This window comes from Lycium ferocissimum, chromosome 10 (genome assembly GCF_029784015.1).
Source record: "Lycium ferocissimum isolate CSIRO_LF1 chromosome 10, AGI_CSIRO_Lferr_CH_V1, whole genome shotgun sequence".
In the NCBI taxonomy this organism is placed as follows: Eukaryota; Viridiplantae; Streptophyta; class Magnoliopsida; order Solanales; family Solanaceae; genus Lycium; species Lycium ferocissimum.
The window spans coordinates 27,027,564-27,052,165 of NC_081351.1; the positions used below are offsets into that span (position 1 = coordinate 27,027,564).

Consider the following 24,602-nt stretch of genomic DNA (forward strand, 5'->3'; position numbering starts at 1 on the left):
TATACCATCAGTTTTTTTAATATGCTGTAGTAGAGAACACAACATTTACAGTCTCATCCTCTTGAGCCATCTTGGACTCTCGTCTAAACTTAATTCTTTTACACTATCAATGTATACAATAAATTATTTTCGTAACAATTCTACTCTCATTAATAAGTCAAGAGCGTGAGATCCTTTTTCTAGGAGCCAAATTATAACAAGATGTTATCATGTTAAAACCTATCGGTATAAAGTGACATCAAATAATAAGCACACATGAGTTATATTAGGATATGATTATCAAAACTCTTGTAGTTTCTTCTTGAAGGGAGTAAAAAAAGAGCTCTTACTTTTGTTCTTAGTTCTTTTTACTTATTTGGAACATATATTGAAACGCATCAATATACTTTACTAATCCAAACAGCCAATTGCTTAAAATCTGTTAAGCGTCTCACATTGGTGGTGAGAGTTGTTTGTCTACCTGTATGATTTTAGGCGATTATAACTTCATGAACTAGCTTTTGACATTGAGTTAGACTCAATGTTCATTTCTTCAAACAATCCCATAGAAATTAAGTTATGTGGCCTCACTAAATCTCAAAAAATGAAAATGGAACATATTTGCAATTACCAACCCAAATAGGGAAGTACACAAATTTGGATGAATGTCAAATAACATCCCAAGTTCATAACTAATAGTTTAAATTTCTTAACTTTAAACCCACAAGTGTCGTTGATTTGAGACTCCACTTTTGTATTCAGATAAGAAACAAAATATCCATAGATATACTAACTTACAACATGAGGATGGCACCGACAACAATCCGTTATCGTCCAGCGGTTAGGATATCTGGCTTTCACCCAGGAGACCCGGGTTCGATTCCCAGTAACGGAACACTCTTTTTCCATTTTTTCCTTTTACGCATACATATCAAAACTAAAAACCATGTCGAATGAGGGTTAAGTTAGTTTATATATATGTTCAAAATGTTTTGAATAAGCATCTAGCACTTGTCTGCAAAGACAATTTCTGAAAAAGTTATTAGACTAATATCATTTTTTTTTTTTGTTTCCACTAGGTGGTCGGCGCCCGTTTTGGACCCGACTAAGAGATATTCATCACACTATCACAACCTTTAGTGGTTTATCATATTATTGAACATAACTACCAAAAGTTGAATCGGATGCCTTGATGAATGGCTATGGTATTGGGTAAAACTCTACTTTTTAAACTTGCCTTAGAAAAACCTTTCTATCCCACCTATACTAACGTTGGACAATTTTTTTCATTTAGTAAATATAGATGAACTTTTTTAATGTTATAAAGATAGTACGTAAAGCTTGTTAATCAGCACTTGCTGTTAAACATCAAATTCCATTTCTTTTTCTCTTAGCTGCTTTTTAATTATTGATCTATTAAAAAACACAAGAGACGAATAATTTATGGTATCTGCAGGACTAATGGCTCGGAAAAAAGACTCGAATCTATAACAAGAACAATGGGTGGGGTTATCATTGCATGCGTATAGTAACGTCAGTGTCAAAAATCTAAAGGAACAATAGTAACGTCAGTGTCAAAAATCTAAAGGAACAAACATTTTTTCTCTAGGATACTACTTTAGGTGCTAATCATGCTAGAAACTAGTGATCATTATGGTTCAGTGTTGTCTCACAATGATTCACTTGCAGACAGAAAATAGACTAAACATAATGTAACTAACAGAGGAAGCCATGAGATGCTGTCCAATTAATGTAATCAAAGTTTGATCTCGAAATGTACCAAACATTTGTGATTTTTTTTCTTTTTTTCTTTTGATCAATTGATCACCTTAGTATTTTCTTATTATCTGATTTTTCGATTTTATTATTACCTGTTATTTTCTTTGCTTTATTTATCGTATTATTTGTTATTGCTTCTGTTCTTTTCTCCATTATTTGCGACATGGCTTCTTCTCAACTGTATTTCCTTTTCATACTTGATTTGATATGCTTTACTTGAGCTGAGGGTCTATCGGAAGACAACTTCTCTACCTTCACAAGGTAGGGGTAAGGTTGCGTACACACTACCCTCTCCAGACCCACTTATTCGATTACACTGAGTTTGTTGTTCTTGTTGTACTTGTACTTTCAAGATGAACATTGAAGTCGCAAGAATTTAACACGTTTCGGAAATTCGCTTGTTAGACATGCTTCTTCATCACTATTTTGAATGCATGGGCTGAGTTATGCTGTTGCAAGGAAGATCATATGAACCCCCTAATCGAAAAATCATACTGTATAAGATAATTCTATTATGTATCTATAGTAGCTATTGGATCTTTTTGTTTTTCTTGTGTATTTATTTTTTTATATTTTGATTTTTTTGTGAAAATTTTGGTTTCATCCACTGTTTGAATGTACATATCTTTGAAAAGTGCTTCCCCAATAAATGTACTCTTTGTTTGGGTTGTTGCCTAAACTTTTGGGAGGGCAAATACTTGTGTCTATGCTTCTGTTCATATTTACCCCAACAAATATGATGGAAATGGTATTATTGCGTGCACTACTTTAGAACATGATTTTCAAGACGCTACGACACTAGTTATATGGAACCACATTAATACTGTATTGGGTAAATCACCAAACGTGTAAAAACATAATACTAAGTAGTTGATTACTAACTGCTTAAAGTCGGTGTCGCCTTGAAATTCCAATGATGCACATGGAGCACTCGATTTTGTTACTACTCATTATTATTGGTCCACCAAACTAAGGGCCTGTTTGGAAAGCCACCTGGTAATTGGAATTGGTGTAATTACTAGGGTAGTAATTACACAGCCTAGTAATTACACAGTAGTGTAATTACAACGACCTATTTGTTTGTCATAATGTAATTACAGTGTAATTACAAGCACGTTGTTTGGTTGCACAAGTGTAATTATACAGTTAGTTTAATTTAAAAATGAAATTTAATTATAAAAAAATTAAAATTAATATTTAAAAAATATTTGCCATTATAAATGATACTCCCTCCGGATAAAAAAAAGAGTCCACTTAGCCATTTGCACACCCCTTAAGAAAATACTAACTCGTAGACAAAAATAGGCAATTTGACTAAACTACCCCTAATTAAATAGGCATTAGGATTTGATCATATAACACTTAATAGGGACAAATATGAAAAAACAAGGTTAATTCTTTCTTGATTTGCTAAGTGGACTCTTTTTTTATCCAAGAAAAAAGGGCTAAGTGGACTCTTTTTTTGATCCGGAGAGAGTATTAAATTAGTTAACTAATAACACATTATTTCTTGAAAATATATTAATTAATAATCATATATTTGTAACTAATATGTAAAAAATAATTGATATATATTTTCAAATTAATAATATTTAATTTTAATTAATTATAAAACTTAAAAGAAGACTTTTTTTTTGTGAGGACGTCACGGATTGGATGCTTGACAAAAAAATAATATTTATAAATATAATGCCATAACATTATTCAAATGTTTGACACAAATAATCCATCAAATGTAAGTGAAAAATAAACAACATGCAATGTGAAAGCAAATAACTTAAAATTGAAAATATAACCTAAATTCAAAATTCAAAAGAAAAAGTTTAACATAATACTCTTATGTCAAATTCCAACATTACATAAGTAAGTTCCAATGTAACTTAAGTAAATAATTCAAAAGAAAGGGAAAATATAAGTCTATAACCTCATTCACAATGAAATTCTACTTTAATAACATCACTCGTTATATGCCAAGTTTGTTAATGACTCATTCTTTCCACTATTAAGAGGTGTAGTTTCAAGAATTAGAATAATAACACAATTATGCTAAATGAATAAAATAAAAAAATAAAAAAAATACGAGCAATTACATGGAACCACAAGAAGTAAAGGTTGGGAATGAGAAGAAAGGAAATGAAAAATAAATAATATAAAAAGAAAAATACATTTTAAAAAATAAAAATAATTAAAAAGTAAAAATAAAAAGAAATGAAAATAATAAATAAAAAACAAATTAAAAATCAAAAGAAATTAAAATAATAGAAATTAAAAATAAAAAGAAATTAAAATAAACAAAAAAGAAACAAACTAAAAAATAACCCTGTAATTACAGGGTGTAAATTACACCCAATTCTCACCCCCTTGAGAATTAGAGATTGTAATTACACCCTCTCAATTACACCCAATTCCCGCTTAATTGTATAATTACTTGGTCAAACAAACAGGCCAAACTGTGTAATTACACCCAATTTCAATTGCCTGGGTGGCTTTTCAAACAGGCCCTAAAGGAAGCGAAAAGTACTTGTGATTTTTCTACGATTTTTTAGTTCAATTAATTTCTCCTTTCATTTTTCATTTGTTTGATATATTCCTACTAATAATCTCTTGTAAGTCATGTTCTTTTATTTTTTATTGAGAAAAGACATCATTTCCCCCTGGAACTTGGCAGCAAAACTCACTTTAGCAACTAAACTTAACTGGTAATTATTTACCCCCCTAAACAACTTAACTGATAATTATTTACCCCCTTATGGCCCTGGACCATTGAGTGTATTACACCGCGCCACGTCATCGCTACATCATCATTGCCACGTCATCGCTTACGTCAAAAATTACCAACTCTTCATTTTTTATTTTTCTTTTATTATTTTTTCTCTTTCTTCTACTTTCTCCTCATTCTCACCCTCCACCCCCACCCCACCTTCTTTCTTCTTCATTCTTTCCCTATTTTATTATTTTGTTAAACAATAAAATAATAAAATGACGTGGACCCCACCACGTTCTCCTCCTCCTAAACTCACACGGCTGCCGCCACCCACCCACCACCACCGCCGCCGCCACCATAACCACCGCTGCAACAGTGGATCCTTCTTCTAGATTCACCATCAATTTTGTTTCTACTTCTCATTCAAATCACAAAATTAAGAAAACCCATAAATTTTGGACCGAAATTCGAATTGATATCAACCCACAAATCTTCAAAATCTCAAATGATTTTTGAAAACTTTCAATTTCATTTTTCAAATCTGATTCGAAAACCTCAGAACACAAGGGGAGAAAATGGAAGAACCAATAAAGCTTGCCCTTCAAATGGACTTATGCAACAACAATGAAGAAATTGCACGAACTGCCCTTCAAATATGCTCAACAATGAAGAAAATGCATGAACTGCCCAGAAATTGCACGAACTGCCCTTCAAATATGCTCAACAATGAAGAAAATGCACGAACTGCAAATCAAGACAAAGAAAGGAGAATTTTTTTTTTTAAAAAAAAAAAAATAAAAGGAAGAAAGAAGCTGGGGAACATAGCAGCAACCATTTGGAGGATGGGGAAGGAAGAAAGGGAGGGCGGGGGGTGGGGTTAGAAAAGAAGAAAGAGAAAAGAAAAAAAAAAGGAAAAAAAATATTAAAAAAGTATAATTAAGTATAATAAATTGTCATCCAATTAGAAGAGGACATATGTACAGTTGGGACCACTTTTAGTGTTTATTTTTTCCTCCCACGCGCTTTTAAGAGATTGAGTACACTTTCTTGCTACGTCACGTTAAGGGGGGGTAAATAATTATCGAGTTAAGTTGTTTAGGGGGGTAAATAATTACCAGTTAAGTTTAGTTGCTAAAGTGAGTTTTGCTGCTAAGTTCCAGGGGGAAATGATGTCTTTTCTCTTTTTTATTTTTTGGGTACAATGTAAGTCATGTTCATGCTAAAAGGCACTCATCACTTATTAATTATTGCTGCCTATGGGATATAGCTAATTTTGATCCATATGATCCTGCTAATTAATCACAAAGTACATGAATATTTAAAAGCCTTATCAGAAACAACTTTTTTCTTTTAATAATGGCAGTCTTCGGGCTAATTTAACTATACCTCTGCTATTTCATTGGGCATCTATTACTCCTTCAGTCCCAAAAAGATTGTCTTAGTTTAACTTGACACGGAGTTTGAAAAATAAAGAAAGACTTTTGAAATGTGTGGTCCCAAACAAGCCTTAGCTATTTATGTGGCTGTAAATCATCTCATAAAGTTAAGTTGTTTCTAAATATAGATATGTGTCAATTTTTTTGGGACAAATTAATAAGGAAAGTAAGACAATCTTTTTAGGACCGAGGGAGTAACTCAATATAGACATCGGAAAACTCTGTCCACGAGAATTAGACGGATGAAAATAAAATAACTAACGTTTCTTTACTGAGACTTGAACCAAATGCTCTCCCATAATTTTCATCAACTTTATTAAACACTAGACCACACCCTTGAATGTCATAAACAACTTTTGCTACAACTACTTGAATGGTTAGGAAAACCTTCCAATCTAAAAGGCATGTGGGTAGTTCTTTTATTCTGTTTGCTTATACTTCTTTACAACTTGGATTTAGCACTTACACTCAAATCTCAGTATATACATCGTACCCACTACCCTTTATGACTTCAACATAATAAATAATCTTAACATTAAAATACTAGTCCAGTTACCAGTTGCTACGCATGACGATCGCCACCGCCTACCACCACCAGCACTACCACTATCATAGTGGCGTATTTGGATAAGCATTATACGCACTATAGTTGGTTATAATATATAGCCCGTGGCATATGATTGACGGGCGCTCGTTCAGTGCGCACACGCATGAAATGCACCAAACAAGTGATTTTACAAATACAAATCAATTTCTACCTATAGCTAGACAGTACCAAACTTCATTCCACTGATTAGCATGTGTATATAATAGGCTTTTGTGAGCGAGATTTAACTTAAAACGGACCTTCATTTGTTAAAGATTTGGCAACAACAAAATGAAAGACATTGCTCTGGTTTTGTGCTTCTATGTATTTCTTGTCTCTTTCCTTAGAGAATCTAATGCAGTTTCTCAAAGACAAAATAATGGTATATACATTGTTTACATGGGTGCTGCTGATGTATCGAAGGATGGCACTAATAATCATCAAGCAGACCTTATGAGCTCCTTGATCAAAAGGTTAGTTTATATTAATACTCCCTTTGTTTCATTTTATACGACACTATTTTCATTTTTGTTCTGTCCTAAAAAGAATGACATGTTTAACTTTAAACTATGTATTTTACTCTTAATGACACATTTTTACAGTCATAAAAACGGCATGACACGTTTAAGAGGTATATATCCAAAGTCTTTCTTTCTCGGTCGAACTAAACGTCGAATCAAACACCGCCAGATAAAAATGAAACAGAGGGAGTATTACACATGACTCTGAAAGTCTGAATCAGTAAGTAGTAACATAAATTTTGGTTGGTTGTCCCTTTTTGAGACAGTTGTTTAGTAACGACCCCTCTTTTTCTTTTCTTGCAATTTATGAACCTTTTAGACAGTGGTCACTTTTGAGCAAACTGAAAATCTTATGAGAGAACGTTAGACCACAACCTAAAATTTTATAGACATTATACAACAATCTAATGTTTTGTCAGTTTCAAGGACTATATTTGCACATTCTGTAGCCAGGTTATTGAATGCCAACATGACTAATGGAATTTTCATTTTCAAGATTGAGCTAACATTTATCTCTAATTTCTGTTAGGAAAAAGGATGCAGTTGTGCATAGCTACAATAATGGTTTCACAGGATTTGCAGCCCATTTATCAGAAGCTGAGGCTAAATCCATTGCTAAAAGACCTGGAGTTATCTCAGTGTTCCCTGATCCAATATTGCAACTCCACACAACGCGTTCGTGGGATTTCTTGCAATTACAAACTGATGTTGAAATCAGTTCTGGTTCTGATAACTCATCTCCAAAAGGAGCTGATACCATAATAGGAATCTTGGACACAGGTAGGATATTTTAAAAAATTCCACAAATAAAAATATAGTGCGAGAAAGTTGCATATTCTGTCTATTGTATGACAAAATTTAATCTCCATAATCATATTTAGGAATATGGCCTGAATCAGAGAGTTTTAGTGACAATGAAATGAGTGAAGTTCCATCAAGGTGGAAAGGCACTTGCATGGACAGTCATGATTTCAGCTCTTCCACATGCAACAAGTAACTTTCTCCTCTTATTTGCCGGGTCAATTTCACGTATGATCACACCTATTTTTCACCACATCATAATAACTGAACGTTACATAGTATAACAGTAAAGTCACTAAACCATTTTCAGTCACATTAAAGTAACAAAACTTTGGTCGTGATTACTGTAAAACCATTAAACTATACACACTATGGTGACTTTACTACAATAGTGAGTAACGTTTAGAAACCATACGCGAAATTAACCCCCTATTTATCCTTCTGCAGCATTCCAGCTCATAGATATATGACTAGAAACTTATAGCGTTCTCTATTTTTGTGATCATTTTAATTTTTAGGAAGCTAGTTGGTGCAAGGTTTTATGACGCCTCTGATGAGAAGGGTTCAAAACCTTCTGGCTCAGCTAGGGACCAGAATGGACATGGAACTCATGTTGCATCTACAGCAGCTGGGAACCCGGTTTCAGGAGCATCCTATTACGGCTTGGCCTCGGGGACCGCGAAGGGTGGGTCCCCGGGTTCAAGAATAGCCATGTATCGTGTCTGCACGAGTGATGGATGTCGTGGATCAGCTATACTGAAAGCATTTGATGATGCTATTGCAGACGGGGTTGATGTTTTATCGCTGTCACTTGGTTCCTCATCTGGACTTGAACCCGAGTTTTCGACTGATCCTATAGCTATTGGAGCATTCCATGCTGTTGAAAATGGAATTCTTGTTGTCTGTTCTGCTGGAAATGATGGCCCTGACGCGAGAAGTGTTGTCAACGTCGCTCCTTGGATTCTCACCGTTGCAGCTACTACACTTGACCGCGATTTTGAGACAGATATTGTCTTAGGTGGGCACAAGTTAATTAAGGTAAAACAACTCTTTGCTCCTAGTTATAGAAGGTCAACACTAAAAAGGGCTACTTTTTGTATACTGTAGGCTGTTGCCATGAATTAGTACACAGAATGCTAAACATCAATCACGCTTTTTGTTTTTGATGTTTTAAGCCAAAGTTAATTGTTTAAGCTATCTACTAAAATACTTGGTATCCTTGTTTGAGTTACAGGGTGGAGGCATAAGTTTTAGTAATCTGACAAAGTCTCCGGTATACCCGTTGATTAGTGGCGATTTAGCCAAATCCGGAGATAATGATGTTTCTGTGAAAAATGCAAGGTAATTTGAAGAATAGAGAGTATTAGGTCACAACATTTGATGTCTACTCAAAGAAATGAATTATACAGTCAGACCTCTCTATAACAACATTTTACTATAACAACCAAGTTTTCTATGGAACCGATTTTTAAATATACAGATAAAAGACGTCGTTATAGAGCGGTTTGACTGTAGTAAATACCTGTAACTAACTGAGGTGTTTCAGGAGTTGTGTTCCTGATTCATTAGATGAAAAGAAAGTTAAGGGGAAAATTGTTCTTTGTGATAATCGCGACGGAGAATATTCAGTTAGTATGAAGCTATCAGAAGTGAGGAGCAAAGGTGGCATTGGATTTATACTAGTAGATGATGATGCAAGAACTGTGGCACCTAAATTCAAATCCTTTCCAGCAGCTGTAGTAACTGAAAAGGACAGCAATGAGATCCTCTCTTACATCAACTCAACAAAGTAATCACTTTTAAGTTTCCAATAGTTGGTAATTCTGAATTTCATTTGTTTGCAAACTTTAACATTTTTGTTTATAATATTCTTGAAAACTTGTGAAGGAATCCACTTGCATCAGTTCTTCCAACTGTTTCGATAACTAAGTACAAACCAGCTCCAGTTGTGGCTTACTTCTCATCAAGGGGTCCTTCATACAACACTCCTAATCTCCTCAAAGTAAATATTAGTACTTTTTTTGTTCTTTGGTTATGGTCTAACGCAGAAAAACAGATTAAAAAACAGGCTGAATGTATTTTGATTTGTACTTGCAGCCAGATATTACAGCACCGGGTGTTGCAATTCTTGCGGCTTGGCCTGGAAACGACACAAAAGAGGCTGTCGCCGGCCAGGAGCCACCGCTTTTCAACATAATCTCAGGGACTTCCATGTCTTGCCCTCATGTTTCTGGTATTGTCGCGTTCATCAAGGCGCAAAATCCTTCTTTTAGTCCTTCAGCAATCAAATCAGCTATTATGACCACAGGTAAGAAATCTAACGTACTATAGTTTTTTTGAGTCCTCATGTCAATGCCGTGAAAATAGCCTCTTGCAGAAATGCAAGGTAAAACTGTGAACGATAGACCTAATGTGTATGGCCCTTCCAGGCTGCCCTTTATATTGACTAGGGGTTGGGCGGACCGGATGGGATATGGGCGGGTCAAAAACAGGTTAAAAAAACGGATAAAATATCCGAACTTCCAGCCCCCCACTCACCCACAACATGGATAAAAAATGGATTAACCAGATAATATGGATATCCATATTATTATCCAGGGTTTTAGGAATAGCCAGGTGAGAACAGAAGCTAAAAGCCAAATAAACTTAGACTCCCAGAGCAAGAACTCATGAAAATGGATATCCATTTTTAGTGGATAATATCCATATTTCATCCATTTTTAAAAAGTCAGTTATCCACCGTATTTGGATGGTTATTTGTTTTTATTAACCATTTTGCCAGACCTAATAGTGACTCATGTCAATCTTTGATTCTACAGCTATACAAACTAACAACTTGAAGGCTCCAATCACAACAAATTCGGGATCCGCTGCAACACCATACGACATAGGAGCCGGAGAAGCAAGCCCTTCAAGTGCACTTAATCCGGGATTGGTCTACGAGACTAACGCTGCAGACTACTTGCAGTTCCTATGCTCAATCGGCTATGATAAAACAAAGATAAAACTCATTTCAAACACAGTTCCAGGCGATTTTTCATGTCCCGCCAACTCAAGTTCTGAATCAGTCTCACAAATGAATTACCCCTCCATAGGTGTTTCAAATATCAAAGAAAATGAAACCAAGAAAGTAACCAGAACTTTAACTAATGTTGCGGAAGAAGAAGCAACATACACTGCAAGTATAAAGGCACCGGCTGGTTTGGAAGTCCAAGTGATTCCCAATAAATTGGTATTTACAAGTAATAGTAAGAAGTTGAGCTATGAAGTGTCTTTCAAAGCTTCATCTAAACCAAAGGAAGACTTGTTTGGATCAATTACATGGACAAATGGTAAATACAAAGTTCGAAGTCCATTTGTTGTAACCACTGACTTAAAAGGTGTCTGATGAACTCCGGAACCTGCTGATTGCCGATCAAAGTAGTCTAGCAAGTTTGTATGTACTGTTAAAGTTCATGAATACAACTATGTGCACTAAGTGAGAAAATAATATATAAATGACCAATCATAAGTCTGTATGCGTTAGCTGTAAGATGAAAGCTATCCCAAAAAAGTCTATCAGAAGAAGCTACTTAAATGTTGGACAAGAATTTGATGAACTGAAAATCTGTATGCTTTTTCTGTAGGATGAAAGCTATCCCAAAAAACATAATCAGTATCACTGGAACATGTGACTGTGCATATCTCTGCAACTTCTATTTTTCCTGTCCCACAGCATCCCTTGTCTGCAATCTTGAATCCTGCACAATCATAAAATATAAAAAGATAACAAATGGAAATCTTATCGATATTCAAGAAAAATACAGACATATTCGTACCAAATTTCTGAGGGTCGTTGATGACATCAAGTAGAAGATTGTATAAATCTACATACACCAATCTTGAATCAGGAAATTTGTTTCCTAGAGAGCTTAAGTCGGTTGCCAGCTTGCTGTTGAACAATTGTGCTGCTTGGTTCAAATAATCGACACATTTTCTTTCTTCTCCTCCTTTCAGTGTTCTTTGTGATGGCAAACATCCGATTGGTGGTATGCCAAAAGCACCAATCCGGCGTGCTCCTAGCCCGTATAAATCCTTCAGAATTTTGAACAATATCTCATATTTAGTCTTGTATTTCCCATAAATTCAGATTGAGTAGAAATGTTATCTTACCTGTACAAAACTAGAAGCATAGTTGACCAAAAAATCGGCGTATGAGGAAACATCATAGTATGATATCCGAAGAGTGGTACTGAAATACGTGTTGGTAATGTCATTGCTTCCTGTGACCAATATGAAAAAGCTATTCGCCAAGATTTCATTCTTTCTATCCTCTCCTACTATCTCTTTAAGCTTTACTATGTACTCTTTGAACATTTCCAACTGACCGGACAATGATATAACATTCTGCATTTACATATAAAAATTTCCATGAAAAAAAAAAAAACTAAAAACACATAAAAACGAATAAATGAAAGAAATATACCGCGATTTCAGATGTTAGAGGATCATATCCTGCACCACCTGAAGCAAAATTAACTCCTGTGATGAGATCTTCTGCTTGTAAAGTTGGATCAAGATATGCTGGCAAAAGCTCTTTTATTCCCAATTCTTCCACTGAAATAAATTAAAGATAAAGATTAAGGACTATTCTCTATAATGAATTGTAGGTAAGACAATTAAATTCTTCTTACCAATCAAGTCTGGAGGAACTTTTCCATTAGAAAACCTTCCAGTTGGTTTTCCTCCCATGAAATCTTTCCCATAAGGAGGATAGTTAACCTTCGCTACAGTTTTGAGGCCGTTATTGTTACCAGTATCAACAATGGAGTCTCCAAAAACTATCACTGATGGAATAGACTTATTACGCGGTATATTTATGATTGCCTGGACATTGCATAGTAGAAGTGCATAAAAAATGCTTGACAACACTAGAAAAGTACATATTTTGAATGCTGAAAACTTCATTGATACAGCTGAAAACATTACTTGAACTAATGAAGCAGAAACGCAAAAGCACTAGTATTTAACTTTAAGAATCAATAATTCAATTTCTAAAGGGAACATGAGGTCCCTGATGCTTAGCAAATGCTTGCACCTCTAGTTGAATTCTGTATATAACCACATGTGAGTTCTTTGAATACAACAGATAACAAACATTGCATTAAATGATTGTACCTACCTCTTGTTGATATTCTACAGTAGTGGCAATTTAGTCAAATCAGAAGATAATGATGTCTTCTCAAAGAAATGAACTATTATATATATGTAATATATATAACTAACAGAGGTATTTCAGGAAGTCAAGCGGAAATTGTTCTTCATGAAAATCTTGACAAAGAATATGCACCTAGTGAAAGGCTAAATGAAGAGAGTAGCAGAGTGGCACTAGTTTTATAGTAGTAGATGATGATGATGCAAGAATTGTGGCACCCGAATTCAAATCTATCACCGGCGCTGTAGTAACAAATAAGGATGGCTATAAGATCCTCTCTTACATCAACTCGCAAGGTAAGTGAATCACTTTTAAGTTTCACATAGTTGGCCATTCTGAAATTCATCTGTTGCATAATGCACATTTCGATTATCGAGTTTGTATGTATTGTGATAGATCATGTATACAACTATGTTATTACCACATCATTTACTTGCTTAATCTATTAAAAAAAAAAAAATCACGGTGACACATGTATCACGTTCCGTGTATTATAATTCTTATATAATTGTTTGTAAACCAATAGATAAGGATAGTACATAGGGTGAGCTGCTATTCTCATTCTCTAGCAGTATACCAAAAAAAATATATTTCTATGCTTGGTAAGGACTATAAAGTGACTAGAGTATATCCACTTATGCATGTTGGCACGTGGAATCTATCAGAAGAAGCTACTTAAATGTAGGACAAGAATTTGATGGGCTAAAAGTCTGTATGCTTTTTCTGTAAGATGAAAGCTATCCCAAAAAACATAATCAGAATCACTCGAACACGTAAATGTGCATATCTCTGCAACTTCTATTTTCCCTGTTCCACAGCATCCCTTGTCTGCAATCTTGAATCCTGCAAAATCATAGAAAAAGATAAGAAACGGAAATCTTGTCCGTTATAAGTTGGAGTATATTTATTCAAGAAAATGGTAAACATATTTTTACCATATTTTTGAGGGTTGTAGATGACATCAAGTGTAAGATTGTATATGTCTACATACACCAATCTTGAATTAGGTAATCTGTTTCCAAGAGAGTTTAAGTCAGCTGCCAGCTTGCTGTTGAACAATTGCGCGGCTTGGTTCAGATAATTAACACATTCTCTTTCTTCTCCTCCTTCCAGTGTTCTTTGTGATGGCAAACATCCGATTGGTGGTATGCTTAAAACACCAATCCGACGTGCCCCTAGCTCATACAAATCCTTCAGAATATGAAAAAAAATCTCATATTTAGTCCTGTATATTCCAATGAATTCAGATTGAGTTGAAATTTTATATTACCTGTACAAAACTGGAAGCAGAGTTGACCAAGAGATCCGCGTATGATGAAACATCATAGTATGATTTTCGAAAAGGAGTACTGAAATACGTGTTGGTAATGTCATTGCTTCCTGTGACCAATATGAATAAGCTATTGGCCAAGATTTCATTCTTTCTGTCTTCTCCTACTATCTCTTTGAGCTTTACTATGTACTCTTTGAATAATGCCAATTGTCTACTTAATGATATAACTTTCTGCATATACACATTAAGTTTATTTCAGAACTAAAAGAAAAGTGCTGGTAAAAACACACATTGATGAATAAAGCAAAAACACGTACCGCAATTTCAGATGTTAGAGGATCATATCCTGCACCTCCTGAAGCAAAATTAACTCCTGTGATGAGATCTTCTGCTTGTAAAGTTGGATCAAGATATGCTGGTAAAAGCTCTTTTATTCCCAATTCTTCCACTGAAATAAAGACGCATGTTGATACAAAAAAAAGTCTTAATTATTTAGTATTCAGATCTTATTACAACAACTTAATATCAAGATGTGCATTCATATTCAGACGTCTTAATCTTATTGAAAACAAATGAGGCCTAAGCGGACTCTTCTCTATTCAATCTCTAGATAGATAGAACTTTACAGCTATATATTGCTCCTACTCTCCAAAAATGCTGTTGCACCCGTATCGGATCCTTCAAAAATACACTACTTTTGGAGGATCCAGCACGCACTAGACGACATTTCTTTAAGAGTCCGAGCAACGTAGGTGTACATATATATTAGTAAACTTTTCTTACCAAGGAAATCTGAGGGGACTTTGCCATTAGAAAATCTTCCAGTTGGTATTCCTCCCATGAAATTTTGACCATAAGGAGGATAATTAACCTTAAATATAGTTTTGAGGCCATTATTGTTACCAGTATCAACGATGGAGTCTCCAAAAACTATCACTGCTGGAATAGACTTATTAGGAGGTATCCTTATGGCATAACAAAAACTTATTGACAACACAAGAAAAGAGTATATTTTGAATAAAAGGAACTTCATTGATAAAGTTGAAAACTTTTAGCTTGGAGGAAGAAACACACAAGCACTAGTGCTACTATTTAACTTTAAGAATCAAGAACTCAATCATGCTGAGTAAATGCTGCACTTACTGGTACAGGAAAGAATGCACGTAGAGACCATGCTTGCTTTTATGAAAGACTTGATTTTTAATGTTTCCTTTTTTAGAAAGGTCAACATCCACCGGCAATTTTAATCCACAAGTTTATTACATAAAATGGATACCGTATCTTTTAGACAAAGTTGACCAATTGGGAGTGCAGGGACAGGAAGAGCTGCTTTCACGATTAATTAATTTACTACACCAACAATAGTTTGTGGCGAAGTGGTAAGTATTCCTTCATCCTCAATCAGAGATCCCGGGTATGAACCCTATGTATGGAATCACCTTCTTTGTTGAGTTAGCTCGTAATATTTGGAGGCCTTAATTAAATTGAACATACACCCTTAAATTGAACAGACATATATGTTCGTGAAAGAGAATGACTAGGGTAAGTAAATTTGCAATAAACTAGGGCTTTGTTTAATCTCGAGGAAATTGCTTGTAACCCCATATGGACGATATCTCTCTTAAGGCTAATGATTTTTCACGGCAAAGCCTTTCTTCTTCAATTCCGACTTCCTATTTTTCTAACACGTTTTACACCCCCCCCCCCCACCTTCCCCAAACCCCCACCCCAATGTGGACTTTCTGTGGGAATTCGGATTGGAAACCAAACAAAAAGATTAATTTTATACTCTCTCCCTTTCTGCTTATGTGATATTAATTTTTATTAGTCGGGGGGTTATGATGATGTGCATGGAGGTTTTGGCTTCGAGGATAGGAATGGAGGAGGAGTCGCGGCTTTTGGATTTCGCAAGAGCTTTTGGGTTGGTGATAGCGATTCGAGTTTCCCGAAGGAGGAGCACTTGGTAACCTTCGAGAAGTTCGGTGGCTAAGACTCGAAATAGACATTCTGTTCATTAGGAATGATGATAAAGGTACGTACGAAGACTGTAAGGTCATCCCGAGTGACAACCTTACAACCCGACATAAGCTTTTGGTGATGGATTTAAGGATCAAGATGACGAGAAAGAAGAGGGTTGTGGGTGATCGGCCTAGGATCAGATGGGGGAGTTTGACCATGACTAGTGCCACGGAGATGGGAGAGAAATTGGGGCTGACGGGGGCACGGGATAGTAGTGGGGATGTGACCAGTATGTGGGATAGAACGACTAATTGCATTAGGGTAGTAGCTAGGAAAGTGCTGGGGGTCTCGACAGGTAGTCGTAGTGGGCATCGAGGGGATTGGTGGTGGAATGGAGAAGTGCAAAGGAAGGTGGAAGCAAAGAAAATGGCGTATGCGAAGTTGATAGAAAGCGAGGATGAGGTGGAGAAGTGGATGAATAGGGAACTTTATAAGATGGCGAGGAAGGAGGCGAAGTTGGCGGTTTCGATGGCAAAAACGGCAGCTTTTGAACGCCTTTATGCGGAACTAGAGGAAAAAGGCGAGGATAAGAAATTGTTCAGGCTAGCCAAGGCGAGGGAGAGGAGGGCACGTGATGTGGATCAAGTGAAGTGCATCAGGGACGAGCATGGCAAAGTATTGGTAGAAGAGGCTCGCATTAGACGGAGATGGCAAATATATTTCCACAAAGCTGCGAAACTCTTGAATGAAGAAGAGGACGGGGACATTGTGTTGGGAGATTTAGGAACGTACGAGGAGGCGCCGCGATTTTGGGTATTGCGGGAGTATTAAGGTTGATGAGGTTAAGGGTGTTGTTCGTAGGATGCGCGAAGGGAAGAGCGACGAGACTGTGAGATTCTGGAGAATTTTGGAAAATTGCGGGCTCGGCAAGTTTGGAGTGGGGCGACTAGGTTGTTTAATGTCATCTTTAAGGCGGAAATGATGCCCGAAGAATGGAGGTCGAGTGTAATGATCCCTCTATACAAGAACAAGGGAGATATCCAGAGTTGTAACAACTATAGAGGTATCAAGCTGCTAAGCCATACTATGAAAGTGTGGGAAAGGGTGGTAGAGATGAGGGTGAGGAGAGGCGTATCTATTTCAGAGAACCAGTTTGGATTCATGTCGGGACGCTCAACTACAGAAGCCATCCATCTTGTAAGGGCGGGTGGAGCCGAGATAGGGAGAGGAAGAGGGACTTACACATGGTATTCGTCGACCTAGAAAAGGCTTATGACAAAGTTCGAGGAGATCCTACAGAGATGCTTGGAGGCTAAAGGTGTACTGTGGCGTACATTAGGGTGATCGAGGGCATGTATGAGGCAGCGAGACCGGGGTAAGGACGGAGGAGGAGACTCATAGCCGGTTGTGATGGGGTTGCATCAAGGATCAGCTCTTAGTCCGTTTTTATTTGCCTTGGCGATGGATGAATTGACGCGGTATATTCAAGGTGAGGTGCCATGGTGTATGCTTTTTGCGGATGACATAGTCTTGATCGACGAGACTCGTAGCGGAGTCGACGCAAGGGCGAGGGTTGGCGTCAAACTTTGGAGTCTAAAGGATTGCCGAGTAGTACCACGAGACGGAGTACTTAGAGTGCAAGTTTAGTGAAGCACCTCAAGAGGCTGGTGTGGAAGTGAGGCTTGGTACCCAGGTCATTCAGAAGACAAGTAGTTTCAAGTATCTTGGGTCTATTATACAAGGCAGTGGGGAGATTAACGATGATGTCACACACATCGTATTAGGGGAGGTGGATGAAATGGAGGCTCGGCTTGGGAGTGCTATGTGATAAGGAGGTGCCGCCACACTTAAGGGCAAGTTCTACAAAAGTGGTGGTTAAACGACTATGTTGTATGGGGCGGAGTGTTGGCCGATTAAGATCTCTCACGTTCCAAAAGATGAAAGTTGCCGAGATGAGAATGTTGAGATGGATGTGTGGGCACACCGGGAGTGACAGGATTAGGAATAAGGCTATCAGGGACAAGGGGAGTGGCCTCGGTGGAAAACAAGATGCGGGGAAACGAGGCGAGATGGTTTGGACATGTGAAGGAGAGAGACGGATGCCCCGGTGCGGAAGTGTGAGAGGTTGGCCATGGATGGTTTCGGGGAGAGGTAGGGTAGGCGAAGAAGTATTGGGGAGATGTGATTAGACGGGGATATGGCGCGATTCTGACTACCGAGGACATGACCTAGATAGGAGGGTATGGAGGACTCGGATTAGGGTAGAAGGCTAGTAGATAGTAACGTTTATCCTTTCATATTAGTAGTCACTTTATCGCGATATAAGTTCTTGTGCTTTGATTTACGCTACTATTTGTTATCTGTTGTTTGATTATCTTATTTATACCGTGATAGCTACTACTGCTCGCTTTACAAAGCGTTCATCGTGGCTTAGTCGCTTTAGTTATTTGCATTTCCCATATCGCTTTGAATCTCTTGGCCTTATCTGACCTCTTTTTATGCTTTTATGCTTTCTATTGAGCCGAGGGTCTTTCGGAAACAAATCGTCCTACCTTGGTAGGAATCGAGTCTGCGTACGTCTCCTCTCACGGACCTCACGTTGTGGGATTTCACTGGGTTGTTGTTGTTGTTGTAGTCCGTTTAAAAAAGAAATATACATTTCTATATTTAGAAACATCTAACTATAAATTTTTCATTTTACCCCCAATGAGAAACTTTATTATAATCACATAAACAATGATATATTTGAAACTACAAGTTTTCGAAAGTCTCCCATTTTTATTTAAACTTCGTATCGAGTCAAACTGTGTCACCCGGATTCAACGGCGGAAGTACATGCATATTACTCCTCTGAAATATTAAATCAGAATTTGGAATATGAAATATGAAATCTCGCACAATAGTAATTTGCACATGGACATGGTTCAGAGATAAGTAGCATATATTGCATTAAGTGACAGTACCTACCCTTCTCGATTTTCTACAGAGTATATGATCTCAACAAACTACTGCAACTAGCCTGCAGCAAAGATAATGCATGTGCAGAAATTCAGTTTTCATTTTGCATCAGTAAATGCAACTTCATCTGTCATAAAAAAGAATGGCCAGAATTGGAGTAGGAGATCAAAACATATACTCGTATGTACTACTTTTTTATGGGTCGGGTATTGGGTTGGATGGGAGGTTATTGGTTAAAATTGGTTGTTTTTAATGTTTTTTGTTTAATTTTTTTGGCTTAAAATATTAGGTGTTACGTCATTAAAAAGTGGTTGGATATATCACTTTTCCACTTGGGAGACCTATTGAGTGAAATAGTAAAAATAAGTAACTTTTCTTGTACAAAAGAAAGAAAAGTGACACCGTTACCTATTTCCTATAGTTCAGTGACCGTTTAAGCAGATCTTGTACGGACGATGTAGAGAATAATGGTAATTTGCACAATTAAGATCTTTCGTTGCCATCTTTTAAAGTTTGAACTCGTTAAGAAAAGTCTGGAAAAATAACCTCCGCGCCAGAATGCGAAGCATGCTAATGGCGGTTGCCGGGATGACTTTACGTAATTCGTCAGGATTTCCAAGCAAAAATTTTGGCAATTGCCAAGAGTTCTTATTTGATATATATTTGCCAAGACTTGCCTCAACAATAAGTTATGGTGATTTACTCAAGTCTTTCGTCACAAATCTCAATGAATCGCCAGGATTTTAGTCACAAGATTTAATAAATAATGACGTTCATCAGAATTTTGGCCACAAATCCAGACGAATCGTCAAGATTTCAAATGAAAGATTTACCTTAACAACAAGTTATGGTGATCGCCAATATTTATCAAGAAATTGTGACGATTCGCCATAAACACTTACACATAATATAAAAATCCTGAGGGCAGCACCAAGAAATTTTGATTGAGTTGAATTATGACCTACTTATTAAATTGACCCTTTTTATTAAGAACTGGCTTGTTTTTCCTTCAATAATCTCAACATATAAACACTAAGAAGTATTATTAGTTTAATAAATTTCAACCAACATCCATTATTTATATATTTATTTTTGTAAATGTAAAATTACACTTGCTCAATTAATCAAGCTGATTAAGGATATTTAAACCTCCCCAAAAGAGGGATTAGCGACACTGAATCCACCATCAATTATCAGATTATGACCACTTATGTAAGTAGCATCATCATTTGCTAAGAAAAGACCAGCTTTTGCAACATCATTCACTCTCAGCGTTACACCCTTGAGGTTCCCAGCCATATGGACTGCGTTATCAAACTTTTCATGATCATGGGCCAGGCCCAAAAAATTCATGGCCAGGGGTCACCATGGCGTAAGAAGACAAGCAATTGACCCGTATTTCAGAATATAATCTTTAAATCCTAGCTCCATCCGTTTGTGGGTTCGAATTATGTTAGATACAACACATCTTTTGAAGCTAAAAAAGACGATAACGAAGGACGAAATATAACGCAATTGTTTTCGAACTTTAATAATACAATTTTTATTAATTCGATAAGACATATATCTCGATCTTGATAATTCACGTTTACAATAAACTATCGGTTAATTATTTTTCGAAAATCTGATCAAGGAGAACCCTATAACCTTTCTCTGTGAGATGATAACCGTCCCAAAACAAATATTTTGTGTCATTTTCACATGTTCCACTGATGTTGTTGCATAGTAAGAACTCGTTCTTTCCTCGGCAGCAGCCACTCTTTGCTTCTTCAAAACCTAAAATCAACCAATAACAACTAAATTCATAAGAAGAAAAACAGGAAAGTAAAAGAGAAGTTCAAGCATTCGACAAAAGATGTACTAACTGATATACAGCGTCATTCTTATATTATCATTATTTTTAATTTGTTATTAGCAGAGAAAGTGCCTTATTTTTCAGCTGACCTATTCCTCTTTTATAGAGGGTTACTAGGTGTGGCAAAATTAGCCTATAGAGATATGATAAACTCAACCCACTGCTATAAGGGAAAAAGACAGAAATGACCGACCGGATGAAACTAATCCCACCCGATGGCCCAAGTTTCCTCAAACCCATTTTGTATCCCGCGCCCATTTACTCAAAAAATAACGACCGTCGCCACTAAAAGTTCGTTGGAAAAAAAAAAGGACTTATTGTGGCAACTTTAGTCGCCATTAAAGATCAAATATGTATAGAAAATGTATAGAATATGTATCCCTACCGTATATGTATAGAAAATGTATCATAGATTTGTATCATTGTTGTGTAATTTGTGTATAATAAATGTATCATCAACATATACTCACTAATTCAGCCCATCTAAGAGTTGGCCTACTTTAAACTAAATATATAGCCCAAATTGACCCATGAAAAACTTTATCAAGATTTTTTTTTTAAAAATAATTCTTTTTGTTTGATTATATATAGCCATAATAAAGAAAGAAGAAGTTTTATTAGTTTTGTTTGGTAATTAAACAAGTCATCATAAGAAAATAAACAAAGAAACTAAAATCTGATGATTACAAACAAATCAATTGTTTAGCTCATCCTAATCCAGCCAAAGTAATCTTTTGGCGGGTTAATGACACTCTTTTGTACTAACAGATCGTTTTAGCTTTTAACCGTACCTGTCCGTAACTTGCTAGCATAATTTTATTTAATATTGACAATATATAAAAATTAAACTCATCTACAAATATGTAGTTGGAGAAGAGTATTGTTTAAGATAATGTACCATATTTGTCGTGGTTGACAATAAGATCAAGTAGAGGATCATAAATATTGATGTAAACAAGCTCCGATTCAGGAAAATTTTCTGATAATGAATCAATTTTAGCTGCCAATTTGGTATTTGTCATTAGTGCGGCTTGGTTGTATTCGTCTACACAAACTCTAGGTGGACCTCCACCTCGGATTCTCTGTGATGGCAAACACCCTATTGGTGGAATCCCAAATATCCATATTCTTCTTGCTCCCATATTGTACAAATCCTTCAAAAAAAAAAAAAAAAAAAAAGTTGAATCAAAACTCTACATCGATTTCTAATCAATGGTACAAATCAATTAATTTCCGACGGACGTTCGCGTTAGAACACCTTCGCAAATATGAAATTTTTTACAAGAAGCCCGTCAAAACATTTTCGGTAAGTTATTTTTCAGTGCATTTTTTCCCGAAATTCATGATTTTTTAATAGTAATAGTACCATCTATTCAGATAAGCCTAAATGACTACTTCTCATACTGAAAATGTACATATAACCCTGACCTGATTCAGTACGCAGTGAACTTGTAACCATAAATGAATTTGTAATCATGGGATTGGCTCGATCATTAAATTAGTTATATAAGTTTTGTGTTTGATTTGAAATGAAACTAGTATTTCATAATAACTTATTCAGTATATGAAGAAGTGAACGTATATAAATAAATAAATAAAAACGGTGTACTTTTATTGATATTTTTATTTTGCTTATTATTTATGTATACATATTTAGTAAAAGAATTTGACGAACAGTGTCACATGACACTGGTAAGGGCAAGGTATATCCGCCCCTGATTGCATGTAATTAACTCAACTTAGATGGTGTAAAATGTATACATTTTTAATGTATAGAACTTAAACTCGATGAATAATTATGACTTGAAAATAGGCATACTTACTTTGACAAAATTGGAAGCTCCATCCACCATAAGATTGGTATATGAGTCAATATTGTATAGCGTCTTCCGTGGAATTTTGAGCATGAAATATGTATTACAGAGGTCATCACTGCCAGCAGCTACAATGTAAAGACTGTTTTTTACAATATTGTTGCCTTCTTCTTCCCCAACAGATCCCTTCAGCTTCCAAATATATTGTTGAAAAAAAGCTAATTGTATTGATAGCGGTAACGCTGACTGATTTACATTACAAGAAAATTTATAGGATAAAAATGTTATTTCACCAATAAAAACTACGGTTGCATCTAAATGAATACATTGAATGAGAAGTCAATTACCGCGAGAATTGGGGTTAAAGGATCATATCCAGAGGCTCCTGAAGCAAAGCTTACTCCAGTTTTTAAATCTTCAGTTTTCAAATTTGGATCCAAATAAGCTGGCATTAGCTTTTTAATCCCCAAATCTTCCACTGAAATGGACAATTATAGAGTTTGATAATGTTAAACTCCCTGATTTATCAAAAATACATTCTTTATTAGGAATTAACAGATTAATTTTGACATAGATAGTTGTGCAAAACCCTTATTACAAAACTACATAAACATTTGTCAATTTATTCCCTAAGGAACAAAAGATAAATGGACATAATTTTGTAATTTGTTTTTCTATTGCACGCAAGTATGTGCCAAAACTTTTATTCTAAAACACCTTCTTGAAAGATTCTCTTTTACTTACATGCTAAAATGTAAGTAATATTTGCCACTATCATATAATTTAACTTGTCCGAACAGGCCTAATTTTTCAAGTAAATAATTCAATAAACCTGTAATTATACTTTAAGTGACGTGATAGTTTTCATTTTTTTTTACAGTATCAGTATATAGAAGTTAAACTCGAAAATATACCTAACATGTCCGGTGGAGTCTTGGCATTGCTAAATCTTCCAGTTGGTTTTCCACCCATGAAATCTTTCCCATAAGGCAAAAAATTACACTTTGCGTGAGTTGTTAAATTGTTGTTATTTCCCTGATCCACAATTGAATCTCCAAAAGCAAAAACCGCAGTTATATTCACGTCCTTTGGTAGCTGCAACTTTGCTTCACATGCACTAAAAAACATAATAAAAAGTAAACACCACAAAGCCATTTTATTTGTACTAAAAACTCTATGCGAGAAGAAAACCTTGTATATATCGAAACTTCTATCGAAGTTGAAGATATTATTCAGACACTTGAAAGAATTTTGAGGTTCTTGTTTATTTATAGAACCCGCAAAAAAGGAATACGTCATAGATTGTTATGATGAGTGATATCATACGCATGAGATGAGTATAAGACGTTGAGAACTTTCATAATATGGAGAAAAAAGTTTCCTCTTTTTTTTTTTTTTTTTTTTTTTTTTTTTGGGAAAGAGTTTAATTTTTACCATATTACCTAAAAAGTACTCCAACTCATTTGTCTTCGAAGGCATCAAATGATATCGACATAAATATCAAGTACGTAAATTATGTGGTTTCTCCCGGCAATGTATGCAGAATTTTTCAAAAACAAAAGATCAACATTTGAAGAAGGAAACAAATAAATAAATCACTATAATGACAAGGGATGTCATTTTTCTTATATTTGTACTCAGTATTTTCGTACTGCTTGTTATGTATGTATACATATGTAGTAAAATTTCATGACAAAGCGAAATCTCATAATACAACTTAAGGCAAGGTATATCCATCCCGAC

At 35.7% G+C, this 24,602-nt stretch overlaps 3 protein-coding genes and 1 non-coding gene across 4 annotated transcripts; 2 read left to right on the top strand and 2 right to left on the bottom strand.

Annotated features, from left to right (window-relative positions):
• Nucleotides 1–802: 802 nt before the first annotated feature.
• TRNAE-UUC (transfer RNA glutamic acid (anticodon UUC)) lies at nucleotides 803–874 on the top strand. Its single transcript has one exon. It is a non-coding gene; the product is annotated as a tRNA-Glu (tRNA).
• A 5,476-nt stretch (nucleotides 875–6,350) lies between these two features.
• On the top strand, nucleotides 6,351–11,396 carry LOC132033105 (CO(2)-response secreted protease-like). The gene is made up of 9 exons (XM_059422974.1): nucleotides 6,351–6,957; nucleotides 7,535–7,785; nucleotides 7,887–7,998; nucleotides 8,325–8,844; nucleotides 9,041–9,147; nucleotides 9,353–9,595; nucleotides 9,694–9,808; nucleotides 9,904–10,114; nucleotides 10,626–11,396. Exons 1-9 carry the CDS (start codon nucleotides 6,776–6,778, stop codon nucleotides 11,192–11,194), a joined length of 2,310 nt encoding a protein of 769 aa, XP_059278957.1. The 5' UTR covers nucleotides 6,351–6,775; the 3' UTR covers nucleotides 11,195–11,396.
• Nucleotides 11,277–15,395, bottom strand: LOC132033106 (GDSL esterase/lipase EXL1-like). The gene is made up of 11 exons (XM_059422975.1): nucleotides 15,057–15,395; nucleotides 14,591–14,721; nucleotides 14,271–14,504; nucleotides 13,936–14,191; nucleotides 13,689–13,843; nucleotides 13,611–13,620; nucleotides 12,480–12,740; nucleotides 12,272–12,402; nucleotides 11,959–12,192; nucleotides 11,625–11,880; nucleotides 11,277–11,546 (listed from the first exon to the last, which is right to left on the bottom strand). Exons 1-11 carry the CDS (start codon nucleotides 15,304–15,306, stop codon nucleotides 11,365–11,367), a joined length of 2,100 nt encoding a protein of 699 aa, XP_059278958.1. The 5' UTR covers nucleotides 15,307–15,395; the 3' UTR covers nucleotides 11,277–11,364.
• A 5,284-nt stretch (nucleotides 15,396–20,679) lies between these two features.
• On the bottom strand, nucleotides 20,680–24,108 carry LOC132035265 (GDSL esterase/lipase EXL3-like). Its single transcript, XM_059425537.1, has 5 exons — nucleotides 23,774–24,108; nucleotides 23,207–23,337; nucleotides 22,869–23,105; nucleotides 21,944–22,199; nucleotides 20,680–20,966 (listed from the first exon to the last, which is right to left on the bottom strand). The coding sequence occupies exons 1-5, from the start codon at nucleotides 24,012–24,014 to the stop codon at nucleotides 20,800–20,802; spliced, it is 1,032 nt and encodes a 343-aa protein (XP_059281520.1). The 5' UTR covers nucleotides 24,015–24,108; the 3' UTR covers nucleotides 20,680–20,799.
• Nucleotides 24,109–24,602: the final 494 nt, after the last annotated feature.

What these genes read in the sequence shown, in the direction of transcription:
- LOC132033105 (XM_059422974.1), top strand. Translation starts at nt 6,776, where the DNA reads ATGAAAGACATTGCTCTGGTTTTGTGCTTCTATGTATTTCTTGTCTCT. An exon ending in AATAGGAATCTTGGACACAG is followed by an intron (nt 7,786 to 7,886) that starts GTAGGATATTTT and finishes AATCATATTTAG; the next exon opens with GAATATGGCCTGAATCAGAG. An exon ending in GTTTCTGTGAAAAATGCAAG is followed by an intron (nt 9,148 to 9,352) that starts GTAATTTGAAGA and finishes GAGGTGTTTCAG; the next exon opens with GAGTTGTGTTCCTGATTCAT.
- LOC132035265 (XM_059425537.1), bottom strand. Translation starts at nt 24,014, where the DNA reads ATGGCTTTGTGGTGTTTACTTTTTATTATGTTTTTTAGTGCATGTGAA. An exon ending in GACTCCACCGGACATGTTAG is followed by an intron (nt 23,338 to 23,773) that starts GTATATTTTCGA and finishes TGTCCATTTCAG; the next exon opens with TGGAAGATTTGGGGATTAAA. An exon ending in CTTTAACCCCAATTCTCGCG is followed by an intron (nt 23,106 to 23,206) that starts GTAATTGACTTC and finishes AATGTAAATCAG; the next exon opens with TCAGCGTTACCGCTATCAAT.
- LOC132033106 (XM_059422975.1), bottom strand. Translation starts at nt 15,306, where the DNA reads ATGAAGTTCCTTTTATTCAAAATATACTCTTTTCTTGTGTTGTCAATA. An exon ending in CTCTAACATCTGAAATTGCG is followed by an intron (nt 14,505 to 14,590) that starts GTACGTGTTTTT and finishes GTGTATATGCAG; the next exon opens with AAAGTTATATCATTAAGTAG. An exon ending in CTCTAACATCTGAAATCGCG is followed by an intron (nt 12,193 to 12,271) that starts GTATATTTCTTT and finishes ATGTAAATGCAG; the next exon opens with AATGTTATATCATTGTCCGG.